Source organism: Poecilia reticulata, chromosome 17, assembly GCF_904066995.2.
Source record: "Poecilia reticulata chromosome 17, P_reticulata-male-v2, whole genome shotgun sequence".
NCBI classification, from domain to species: domain Eukaryota; kingdom Metazoa; phylum Chordata; class Actinopteri; order Cyprinodontiformes; family Poeciliidae; genus Poecilia; species Poecilia reticulata.
This window is the reverse complement of record NC_088846.1, coordinates 23,925,728-23,937,995: the sequence shown is the minus strand read 5'-3', so window position 1 is coordinate 23,937,995 and position 12,268 is coordinate 23,925,728. Positions and strand designations below refer to the sequence as shown.

General features: G+C 38.6%; 1 protein-coding gene and 1 long non-coding RNA gene across 3 annotated transcripts in view; one reads left to right on the top strand and one right to left on the bottom strand.

Annotated features, from left to right (window-relative positions):
• Nucleotides 1-11,650, top strand: part of LOC103479907 (guanine nucleotide binding protein (G protein), alpha activating activity polypeptide, olfactory type) — a 79,963-nt gene extending 68,313 nt beyond the window's left edge. For both annotated transcript variants that reach the window (XM_008434606.3, XM_008434607.3), the window contains exons 6-12: nt 4,121-4,175; nt 4,259-4,332; nt 6,049-6,107; nt 6,251-6,371; nt 7,744-7,874; nt 7,978-8,045; nt 9,408-11,650. In XM_008434606.3, the coding sequence (XP_008432828.1) occupies nt 4,121-4,175; nt 4,259-4,332; nt 6,049-6,107; nt 6,251-6,371; nt 7,744-7,874; nt 7,978-8,045; nt 9,408-9,554 (655 nt within the window). In that variant the 3' untranslated portion in view covers nt 9,555-11,650. The remainder of the gene's footprint in view (nt 1-4,120; nt 4,176-4,258; nt 4,333-6,048; nt 6,108-6,250; nt 6,372-7,743; nt 7,875-7,977; nt 8,046-9,407) is intronic.
• On the bottom strand, nt 1,963-3,373 carry LOC145548022 (uncharacterized). The gene is made up of 2 exons (XR_014084319.1): nt 2,964-3,373; nt 1,963-2,444 (listed from the first exon to the last, which is right to left on the bottom strand). It is a non-coding gene; the product is annotated as an uncharacterized LOC145548022 (long non-coding RNA).
• Nucleotides 11,651-12,268: the final 618 nt, after the last annotated feature.

Here is a 12,268-nt window from a genome sequence, read left to right as displayed (position 1 = left end):
CTTGCTCCGTTTTCTTTCTTTCTTTTTTTTTTTGAGATTATATTTGGATATCTAGTACTGCTGTCACATGGCAGTCACAAAGCACTCTAATTATAACCTAGCTATGTTTCTGCAAGGAAGACTAAAAATACTAAACACATTTGTGCCGTTTTTTCTAGACTGAATGTGTTTGGGCTTTTTTATTTTTGGGGGGAAGGAGGAGTTGGTTTGTGTGTGCAATGCTACTTATGGGTACTAACTGGTAATCAGACATGGTACTATTGGATTAATTGTGTTTGTGACACAAGAATGAGTTAAAAAATCACCTGTTTGGTTTTTGTTTTCGTCATTTTTCAGCATAATTTAAGACGGATTTTTTTTTTTTTTTTCCCAGCATTGAAGCAGAAACTGAATCTGTAATCTGCTGTTCAGGTTTTTCACACTTATCCATCTTGCATAATGAGAGTCTGAATATCTGCCGTTTATCTGTGAAATCACCAGCAGCAATCACTACTCAGAACTTTAAAAAATATATATTTAAAAAATATATATTTCTTCTAGGGCTGCACAGTGGCGCAGTTGGTAGAGCTGTTGCCTTGCAGCCAGAAGGTTCTGGGTTTGATTCCCGGCCCCGGTCTTTCTGCATGGAGTTTGCATGTTCTCCCTGTGCATGCGTGGATTTTCTCCGGGTACTCCGGTTTCCTCCCAAAGTCCAAATACATGGCTGTCAGGTTAATTAGCCTCTACAAATTGTCCCTAGGTGTGAGTGTGTGTGTACATGGTTGTCCTGTGTGTCTCTGTGTTGCCCTGCGACAGACTGGTGACCTGTCCAGGGTGACTCCGCCCGTCGCCTGAAATGTCCGCTGGAGAGGCACCAGCAACCCTCCCGACCCCACTGAGGGACAAGGGTGTAAAGAAAATGGATGGATGGATATTTCTCCTAATGCAGGACTTATTTAACTAATGAATAGATGAAACAAATCAGTACTGTTTAATACTTTTAGTCTTTTTTTTTATTATTTTTTTACTGCACTCCAACATTTTTGCCCTCAGAAACAAACTTATCTTCAGAGCAGTGGTCTGAGATTATCTATTGATTTTATTGATTTTCTTAGTAAAAATGAGCAGGAAATCTACAAAAATGCACAGTTGAGATAATTTTAAGAGCACTGCTCCGTCTGCTGTTTATTGGAAAACGGATGTTTCCTAATAAGTTGTTTTTTAAATTAGAAATCCTAAATTGAGTCTCGTTTTACATAGTTTTATTACGTTTGCCCGCCTCTTTTCCTGTCAGAAACAAACTTTCTTGGATGAATTATGTTAAATTTAAATCTGAAAGGGGATTGAATGAATTTGAAACCGTCAAGCATGGCAGCATTATGCTGTGGGCCGGTTTTCCTGCCAGCTCGCCCATTACTCCCTCCCTATTTTGGGCTGTAGTTCAGGTATTATTTGAGCTTTTGAGATGCTAATTATTAGCTAAAGGTTTTAGATTTCCATCTAAAACCAGAGGGAATAATTGCCCAAACGTGCAAAGCTTCCACCAAAAAAATTATGAAAAATCTCCAAAAGGAACTAAAATGCTGCCACCATCAGTTTAGAAAACTTGATTAAACAGGCTAACATTAGAGTTGGCATCTATTAAAAGTTTGTGGACGACTCTTCAAAGTTGAATCTGTTCCAGGAAATGAACGAATTTAAATTAACTCCACCAAAACTTCCATAGAAAGATGCTAAATATCCAACCAGTGATTAAGATGCAACTTAATAATATTTAATCAAATATGTTACACTGTTATGATTGCAGAAAAAACACAATAAAATCTGACTTTTGCTCCCAAATCATTAAAAAGTTATCGTCCAGTAATATTTATCACAAAACCTTTGTTTTAATAATGTTGTGTAATTAGTGTTGTATATTACATTTTACATGTAAACTACCCAACCTGTTAGTTTTAAGTGCTGTCGTCTTTTTTTCCACCCTTTTTGCATCTTTTTTTTTTTTTTTTTTTTTTTTACAACTTTTAGTCATGTGGCAGTTTGTGTGAGAAAGTTTTGTTGCCCTTTCAGAAATAGTCCTACTTCTCCTTTCGTCTGCAGCAGAAATAGTCGGCGTGATGAAAACGTTGCTGTCAGAGCACATGAGCGGCGTCGCTGTTATCTAATGGCTCATAATGCTCTATTCATTCTCGGTTATTTAATCCTCGCTGGGCGTGTTGGTGCGCCGCTTTCAGGCGCCCGAAGTGAAAACGAAGAGACCTGCAGAGGAGAGCGAGTCGGGTTTCCTGTGTGCTGCAGCCGCGCCGTCTGGCTGGTGACATCCTGAAACTGCAGATGGGTTGGTTAGAAAATCAAAGATGGTGAGGAGATGACCCGGTTTGGTCCACATCTGGGTCAGTGCTGCTGAAGGAAGTCACCGCCGTCAGCTGAATGCAGCTTCCTGTCTGAAACATCCTCCACCTCCTCTGAGTTGATGGGAAGGAAAAATAGCTGTCGTTACGATTTTCCTTTTTTAGGTTAGTTTTTAAAAAGTATTCACAACTCAAATAAGACGATGTAAAGGAGCGAAGTAGAAGTATAAACTTACTTGACCCTGACCCCTTCTCTTATGTGTCTCATGTTACACATTAATCTTTATTAAAAAAAATATATATATATGTAAAATTAAATGATGATTTCTGCTTTTGAAGAAATACAAGACATCAAACATATTGTTAATCAGTTGATGTTTCTTTAAAGTAGTTAAAATATCACTGCTATGATGCAAGCTAATTACAAGTGATGCTAATAACAGTTAGCTAAGGAATGATAAAGAATCTGGTGTTGATATGTTGGTGTGGGGGCCCTAAATAAAGATCAGCTCAGGTTTGGACCGGCCCTGATGGCTACTTTATACAACTAGTTTAAAAACTCAGCGCAACACTTGACAATCAGGAGGTTTTAGCAAGAAAGATATGTGAAAACGATATGTAGGGTGTGAATACTTTTGCGAGCGTAATGGAGCCCCCTGTTGGAAGTTATTTCTGGGTGATCCGGGTCATCCAGAGGCCCGACCCGGCTCCGGTTGTTCCGAGCCCGCTGTGCTGCTGCCGTCGTCTCTTTCACAACAGAGAGAGCATGTGCAGCAGCAGCAGCAGCAGCAGCAGCAGCGAGCTGTCTAACCTCCACAATAACCGCCTTATGCAATCACTCTGGCTAGAGACAGACAAAAATAGCCCAGACTGAGCGCGGCCGCCCTCTAGTGGCGCGCAGCTGCAACAGCAGCGGCCTCCCCGGGCCTCTGCAGGGAGTCAGACATGGCGGCTGGCTCCGGATCGGACTGGACCGTTTGTTTCCTCCTGTTCGGTTCTCAGGGTTCATTCAGGTGCTTGAAATCCTTGGAAATCCTTGAACAGGTGTTTTAAATGTTTGGAAAGTGCTTGAAATATGCAAAACCGCACAGTTTTGTAAAAAGGTTTGACTATTTGATTAAAAGCCTGAATTCAGAAAATGTCGTTTACAGTTTACATGTTAGTGTCTTTATTTCATACACCTAATAAAGACACAAATACAGGTTTATCACCATTTGAAGTTAAACCACACTTAACTTTTCTTTTTTTTAGGTTAGATATTATTACCAAAATTATTTCTATTTCCTAAATCCCAGAAAACTTGGCAAGAAGATTTTTATTTTGTATTTAACCGTTAAATTTGAGCAGGAATATTTGTGAGGATTGTTTATATGTAATGAATGTTTATTATTCCTAACGGCTCTGTGACTTACTGATCATTTTATATTTTATACATTACAAAACTTTATTGAATTGTGGAATTTTTGTTAAATTATTGATTTGTTCTTGAGAGAAACCTTTCAAAACATTACATTTTGTTATATTTTAGTTCACTTTGTCCCTAATGTAGAACGTGGAATACAAACACAAGACATTATTAATATTAATAGTAATAAATGACATATAATAGTGAATTGTAACTGTCTTTTTGTAGTTCATTAGTTCATTCAAGTGCTATGTTGGAACATTTTGAAAACTTAAAGATGCTTAAAAAATCCTTGACTTTTACTGTTGATTAAAGTTTACAAACCCTGTATTTTACTGTTTCTGTGAATCTGAAGTTTAAAAATCTTTCTTCTTTTTTTTTGCAGTTTCTTGGACAGAATTGACTCAGTAAGACAGAGCGACTACACGCCCACAGACCAGGTCAGTCCTCCTGCTAATCTGCTCCAGAGGCAGCGTCTTGTTTTTACTTTTATTTTTAAATCCTCCTTCATTTCTGTGCGCAGGATCTTCTACGCTGCCGAGTGTTAACTTCAGGGATTTTCGAGACGAGGTTCCAAGTAGACAAAGTCAACTTTCAGTAAGTCGGACCAAAGTGTGGCTCGCGGGCCATTGCGGCCCTCTGAACAGTTCTGTGTGGCCCTGGGCTTGAAAAAACAAAACAAGAATTGTATAAAACTGGCTTCCTGCCTCAGGTGGTTAAAATCTGTTGGTGAAAGTTTCACTAATGCTGATAACAAGAAACATTTTAAAATCTTAAAATGTAATGTGCAGCACAAAGTATTCGTGTAGTGTTTTACATTTAATTTAGATAATTAGTAATAGGGACCAAAAACAACCAGTGACTTTTACTAAAATGCAGACTTTGGATCGCCACAAACCGTTCCTGTTGATAAAAATACACAAAAATCCAGAAAAAGATGAAAAATTTAAGATGTTTTTTTGTTTTTTTTTTATCTAGCAAACCTGCAGTTCTCTTTAAATCTACACAAAACTACAGAAATATGTCTGCTTTGCTTATTTCATTAAAATTTTATATTTGGTTTGTTTACTTAGCAAGTAAAAATAAAGTAGACAATTAAAGTCTTAAAATGGAAAGTTTGCACAACCCGCTCTAAAACTAGACAGAGATCAGAAAACGCTGAAATGACACGCCACCAGAAGCACATTTAGAAATTGTCATAATTTCACGCTCCCAGCTTATTTTTGTCACTTTTATAAGCCGAATATTTCGCGGCCGCTAAAAGGACGCATTGTTCCTGTTACGTCCACATCCACTCTTACGTCGTCTGTTATGCAGCCGCTCTGCAGAACTCCGTCAGCCGCTCCGAAAGCAGAGCCTCCAGAGGCGTTTTCCAGTAATTTTCTCCTTTTAGAAGCGTTTGACCCCGTCCCATTTTGGCATCACTGTTAAGGAATAATGGCAGATCGGAATGCCCTCCTGGGCGTCGATACTATATTTACCTTTTCCTCGTGATTCAGGACCTGAAATGTCGGAAGTTTGTTCCCTCCAACATCAACGCCGCCTCAAAGGAGAGAAAACAAAACAACAAGAAGGAAGCAGAGCCGAGGACGACTGAACTGAACTGAATCACTGAACTGATTCACAGAACAACTGAACTGAACATCTGAACTGAATCACTGACTGAACTGAACAACTGAACTGAACTGAACTGAATCACTGGACTGAACTGAATCACAGAACTGAACAACTGAACTGAATCACTGAACTGAACTGAACTGAACATCTGAACTGAATCACTGACTGAACTGAACAACTGAACTGAACTGAACTGAATCACTGGACTGAACTGAATCACAGAACTGAACAACTGAACTGAATCACTGAACTGAACTGAACTGAACATCTGAACTGAATCACTGACTGAACTGAACTGAACATCTGAACTGAATCACTGACTGAACTGAACTGAACATCTGAACTGAATCACTGACTGAACTGAATCACTGGACTGAACTGAACAACTGAACTGAACATCTGAGCTGAACATCTGAACTGAACAACTGAACTGAATCACTGGACTGAACTGAATCACTGAACTTAACATCAGGACTGAACTGAACAACTGAACAGAACATCTGAACTGAATGTCTGAAATGAGCTGAATCATTAATTGACCTACTGAACCGAACATTTAGAATTTTTTCTATTTTCGGACCGTCTGTCTGTCTGTCTGTCGTTCTGCGTTTCAAAGCCGTTTTTAACCACTAGATGTCAGCAGCGAGCTCGTCGTCGCTGTCTCACTCTGACCTGCTCTTTGTTTCCGTCCCACAGCATGTTTGATGTCGGCGGTCAGAGAGATGAAAGGAGAAAATGGATCCAGTGCTTTAACGGTGAGACCTCCAGCTGTTTAATGTCAACTAACCATTAGTTAAACATTAATTAAACATTAGTTAAACATCAGTTAAACGTTGCTAATAGCAGTAAAACCAGAGATTAAATGTGTCCTGACTCTGAGCCTGTGCTGTTCCTCCAGACGTCACTGCTATCATCTTCGTGGTGGCCAGCAGCAGCTACAACATGGTAATAAGGGAAGACAACAACACCAACAGGCTACGGGAAGCACTGGACCTTTTCCGCAGTATTTGGAATAACAGGTGAGACCCGACTGAGAGACAGCAGCTCCTTGCTCTGCCCTTAGCACCACTCAGTTATTGTCTGAGTTACAGACCAACCAATACAGACTGTTATGGCCAATACTGATTACCAAAACTCCAAAATGTGCTGCCATTTTTAAATTTAATTACATTTTTTATCTTTTGGGGTGATTCTTGTTTTTGATATTAGTTTTTCTTCCTCCATTTAAATAATAAAAATAGCACAATGATGAGAAATGTTTTTAAAAAAGTATTAATTTAAAACTGAAGGGAAGAACATGGAAAGAGGAAAATAAATCAGTGTATGGTTTAAAAAAATTACAATACATAAATATGGAATACAGAGAAAATGATTAAATGAAATGTCACAATAAATGGAGTATGAAAAAAAAATCATACTATATATATATAGGATCTGGGGAAAATGAAAATGAAAGAATAGTAATAGTGTTACATTAATACTACTAACAATTATGAATATGTATTACTTTATACCACTTTGTAAATCAAGGAAGTTTGCACCTTTTTTCTTTTTATGCAATATTTGCTACATTAATTACTTTGTCAAGCCATTTATTCATTTCTATAGCTACTGGTAATTTTGGCAGGATGAGCCTTCCATATGTTCAGTAGTTTAACCTTCACATGTCTGTGAATCTGTGCTTAAATTCAGAGTCCGCCCTCATACTTGCTGAATAATGTTTTATTGTTGGTGTTGTACATAGTCTACCTACAGCAGTGGCAGAAAGAGCTCACACATTTTTACTGCAGGGTTTAAGAAAATACAAAGCTTCTAAAAAAATTACCAGTGTCATAATCATCACATAACTTGAGCTGCTATCAGCAAAAATCCAGGTTAGATGCACAAGTATTGAAAGACGTCAACGTGGATCAAAGTTTCAGATTGCTGTTTAGATCTGGACTTTGACTAGGCCACTCTGACACATTAATATTACATTTTAATCCAAACACATGTAGCTCTGGCTGCAGCCTTCAGATAATGGTTTGTGTTTATCTCAACCCAACTTGTTGAAGAAGTGCATCCCACAGCATCATGCTGCCAGATCTGCCACGGTAACGATAAATCGTCCCAGAAGTTATCGCGATAAATGATGATATTGTTATTTGGTGACCATTTTCAGCTGATATAAGATCAATAAACTCTGAATTATAATGGAACTAAAACTAAAGACATTTATCATCCAGTTTTTGGTAGAAAGAGAGAAAAATAATAAATCATGCTAGGGGGAATCATTGATCTTGTTTCAATTGATTGATTGATTGATTGATTGATTGATTGCTTAGGCCTGGATGGTGTTCAACAGTAAAATAAGCCTGTTTAACACGAAAGCTGCTGCTGTTTGTTTTTCAGATGGTTACGCACTATATCCGTCATTTTATTCCTGAACAAGCAGGACATGCTGGCTGAGAAAGTATTAGCCGGAAAGTCCAAAATTGAGGACTATTTCCCTGAATACGCTCGCTACACCATACCAAATGAAGGTCAGTGGCTCGCCTCGCTTTGCCGCCGCCGTGACGCTAACAAGCACTTGGCCGCACTGGTTTCCTGTTGTGTTTTTAAAAGGAGACTCTGTTGTCCTTTCAGCAACTCCTGAACCAGGCGAAGACCCCAGAGTGACGCGAGCCAAATTCTTCATCCGAGACGAGTTCCTTGTAAGTACGACGCCTGAATTTAGCCGCCTGATTGTCGGGGTAACGACTCACAGGTGCGTTAGCCCAACAGAAATAGGTTTTCTCTAAATAATGTAGATGTTGACAGAGTTTCCATGGCTCCGGCTAATCTCTGAGACCCGGATAGCATCATTATCTGGGTTGTTTTCTAAGAACCTCGGTGGGAATAGTGGGCATTTCTTTATGAAAGAGCGGTTCTATTTTTGGCGTCTGCCTAAGCAGGGTTTCCATTTTGTCCCTTTGTAGTTTGTTCAATGTCTCAGCGTGTTTCATATTAAAATAAGACGACTGCAGCTTAATGATGACTAACGCTGGTCTAAAAATGCTTGTTTGGTTACTGCCTGACTCATATTAACCGCGTTCACTGTCTCTATATTTAGACAACGGCGGATCTAAAAACAAAATTTCTAGATTTGTTTTGGTCATAATGGGATTGAATCTTCAGAGAAGAAGTTGGTTAAAATGAAAGAAATCATAAATCTCTCCAGGTGTGTTTTTAACCAGTTAATTGCTGGGAAATGTTCTATTAACGATGCTTTGCAAATATTTCCCACGTTTTGTTACAACCGTATAATTAAATATTGCTTTGGGATTTTATGTGACGCAAAATGAGACAAAATATTTTGGGATTAGAGATTATACCCATTTTTCTTTGCAAAGCAGCATTGCCTCAGACTGGAAGGAAAACTTTGACTAGACCGTTTTATCACATGAATATTCTCAGACTTTTTATTTTTAAAAATGGCTACTTCATTCTCCTTTTTCAGATTATTTCACTTATATAACAAGACATTTTCCCCATTTTAAAAGTAAAATAATCTTCCAGTGGAACCAGTACTTTTCATGATTATTGAGAAATTATTGACTTAAAACAAGCTCCTCCTATTTCTGTCTTGTTAATTTTGTCTTATTTCAAGTGCAATAAGATATTTGCATTAGAAACCCGACAAAAACATTTGGTAAAATTTTGTGTTTTTGCAGTGTAGAAACACAAGGAGTGGATTGGTTAGAGAAAAAAAAATCCATATTTCCCAAAATTAAATTCAAAATCAAAAATACTTTATTGATCCCAAATGTCAATTAAATGTTGTTGTAGCTCATATTAATTCAGATTTTTCAGAGTTACTGTAGACTGTTGGCAGGAAAGATCTCCTGTAGCAGTCTGTATTGCAGTGAATCTCAAGGAGCATCTGACTGAAGACGCTCTGTCTCGTGAAGAGGACGGTCAGGGTTGTCCATAATTTCCTCGACTTCTCGCTTCAGTCGTTTTTGCCGCCCAGCACTTTCCTGCGATCAGGGCTTTTATTCTGAAACCCTGACGGTTTCCTGTCGTCTCCCCCGCAGCGGATCAGCACTGCGAGCGGCGACGGCAGACATTACTGCTACCCGCACTTCACCTGCGCCGTGGACACGGAGAACATCCGGCGGGTGTTCAACGACTGCCGGGACATCATCCAGAGAATGCACCTGCGGCAGTACGAACTGTTGTGATGGACGGCAGAGACGCGTCCCTCTCCCTCTCTCTCCCTCTGTTTCTCTCTCTCTGTTGGCCCCTCTGTGTTTCCTCTCTGCCACTCTGCATCCCTGACGAACCCTTTCTACTCCCCAGAGACCCTCAGATTCCCCCTCCTGTCGAGGAATATGAAGTACTACTGAAGTGTGTTAAATCCTCTTCATCTTTTCAACTTTTTTGTACTTTTTTTCTTGATTTATCCCCTTTAATCCGATGATGTTATTGGAAGTTCGGGGAACAAAGTTGTCACGTGCTGCTTCTTGAATATTTTTCTTTGAATCCTTCCTTTTTTTTTTTTTTAAAATGCCTTCATTTTTGTCATTCCACTAAGCCTCGGGCTACCTCCTGATTTTATTATTTTTGATTTATTTTTTTGCCCCTTTATTGGTTTTTTGGGACCTGCTTTGGTAAAGAGTGTGGAAATAAAAAAAAGAAAAAAAAAACACACACACACACACCGACAGGACCTCAGTGTAGAGGCAGGAATGAACCGCCACCGTAACTTCGCCGCCGCCGCCTCCTCCATCGTTTGACGGAGAGAGGAACCATTTCCTTTAAAAGTCCTTCTTTTTCTTGTTGTTTATTTTATTTCTCCAGAGGAAACATACACACAATGTAGCATCATAATATTTATTACCCGCCCTGTCACGATGTTGGCTTGCCGAGAGACTTGTGGAGCGAGAGATGAGATAAAAAAGGAGGGGAAAGGAGGGCAGGAAATAACGCGATGACGACTGAGCTCTCTGCACCTTAGCCCTGCTGCCTCCACGGACTCGAACCGGCGTCCTTTTTCTGGTTTTGTTTTATTGTTTTTGTTTTTTTTTTCCACCCTTTTTAGCTTAGAGATACTCAAGGGGAGGAGGGCGGGAGGGGAAAAAATGTATTTGTTGTTTTTTTTTTTTGTTAACTTGTACACTGTGCAAGGTCGAATTATCCTGTACAGACTGTAAAATGTAATATTATTTTGTACAACTTAATTGAAAGAAAAACAAATCTACTTGTAGATCTTTGTGCCTTGATTATGGCTGTACCTGTAAATGAGCTCAGATGTAAGTATGTTTTCGACTGCGCTGTACAGCTTGATGTCAAAAACTCTATCGGCAGCGAAGAGACTGCGGGTAGGGGACTTTCTCTGTAGAGTTTAGTTTTTTCTGGTTTATAAAAATAAAGGAAATGCTGTTTAGTAAAAAACGGGGGAGAAAAAAGAAAAAGAAAAAAATACGGACAAAAAAAAAATCCTAAAAACCTGTATACATTATGCAAATTAACCACTTACCTGCAGTGAAGACCAGATGTTGCAGCGCCATGCCTTTTTTTCTTTTTTTCTCGTTGTTTTAGTTTAAACTTTTGTTTTTTCTCCTTATATATAAATATATATAAATATATTTTTTGAATTTCACAGCTTTAAACAAACATTGGAAAATCCATTGAAAGTGTCCAAATTGCAACCTGGTGTTGTTTTAATAGGAACCAACTTACTTTTTGTTTTTATTTTAGTTTTTTGAGATGAAGTGTGTGAGATCTGTGCTGATGTGCGTGCCTGTGCGCATGTGTACATAAGAGAAACATAGACTCACAGACACATCGTGTGCGTATGCGAGGCCGAGTGCGTGTTGTGCGTGTAAAATTTTATAAATGTATGTACATGTAAATTTATAGGTCTATATAAATATATATGTACAATTATACATGTTTAATTATGTGTGTGCCTAGGTGTACATACCTATGTATGTATACGGTAAATATGTATACATACACACATAGGAAAGCATGTTTAGGATGAAGATGAATAAATGAGAGCGTGCAATATTAGTAATTCTTTGGTCCTTTGGAGCCATACTTTAATGGCACAGGCACTATGAATGTGTGAGCAGCACCCAACAAGACGAGCTCTTTTCCTTGTACAAACAGCATCAGCCTTTTTTTCTTCTGCTACCGTACACGTCTATCCCCGAAAGAGAGTGAACTGACTGGAGGTGCGAAAAGCCTTGTTTGGGCCTTGGGAGGATGATTAAATGACGTTTTTATTTTCTTTAAATAAAGAGGCACATTAGAGGACTTTGCTTTATTTCCACCCTGGTGTCCAGCTGTGTCCGTTTTGTTTTTTCCCTCTTCTTTTTTTAGTGTTTCTAAGGCAGCAGAAAGAGCAGAGAAAGGCTTGGAAACTTTGGGATTGTTAGGGGAAGCGTTTTTTAAATCAGGACATACTGCAACCAACTGTTTTTAACTATTTTAAGAGTTTTAGCCTTAAGTTGGTTGGCAGCAGTGGTGGGCACAATTATGCTAATGCGCTATTGCTAACTGTAGCGCAGTTAGCTTCCTAAATTGTAAAACACTCATTTATTTGGCTGTTTAGGAAACGTTCAGTTTAATAAAGTGTGACGTCTTTGTTAACGTTTTGGTTATCGATTGTCTTAACAATTCTTCACGAAGTTAAAATGTTTATATTTATGCTTTTATTTTGAAGTGGGTGATGACCGTTTACTCAACAGTTCCACGCTCATATCTATTTTCCCCTAGTAACTTTATTGAAATAAGAGAACAAAATATTAAAAATAGAAAAAAAAACAATTGCATTAGATATGTAAATTATGTCAACATTAAATTTGTGCTTAAGTGTTGTAGCTTTTCAAGGGCATATATACTTTGAAGTTAGCACCTTAGCATTAGCTTCTGCTAAATGGGCTCTGTT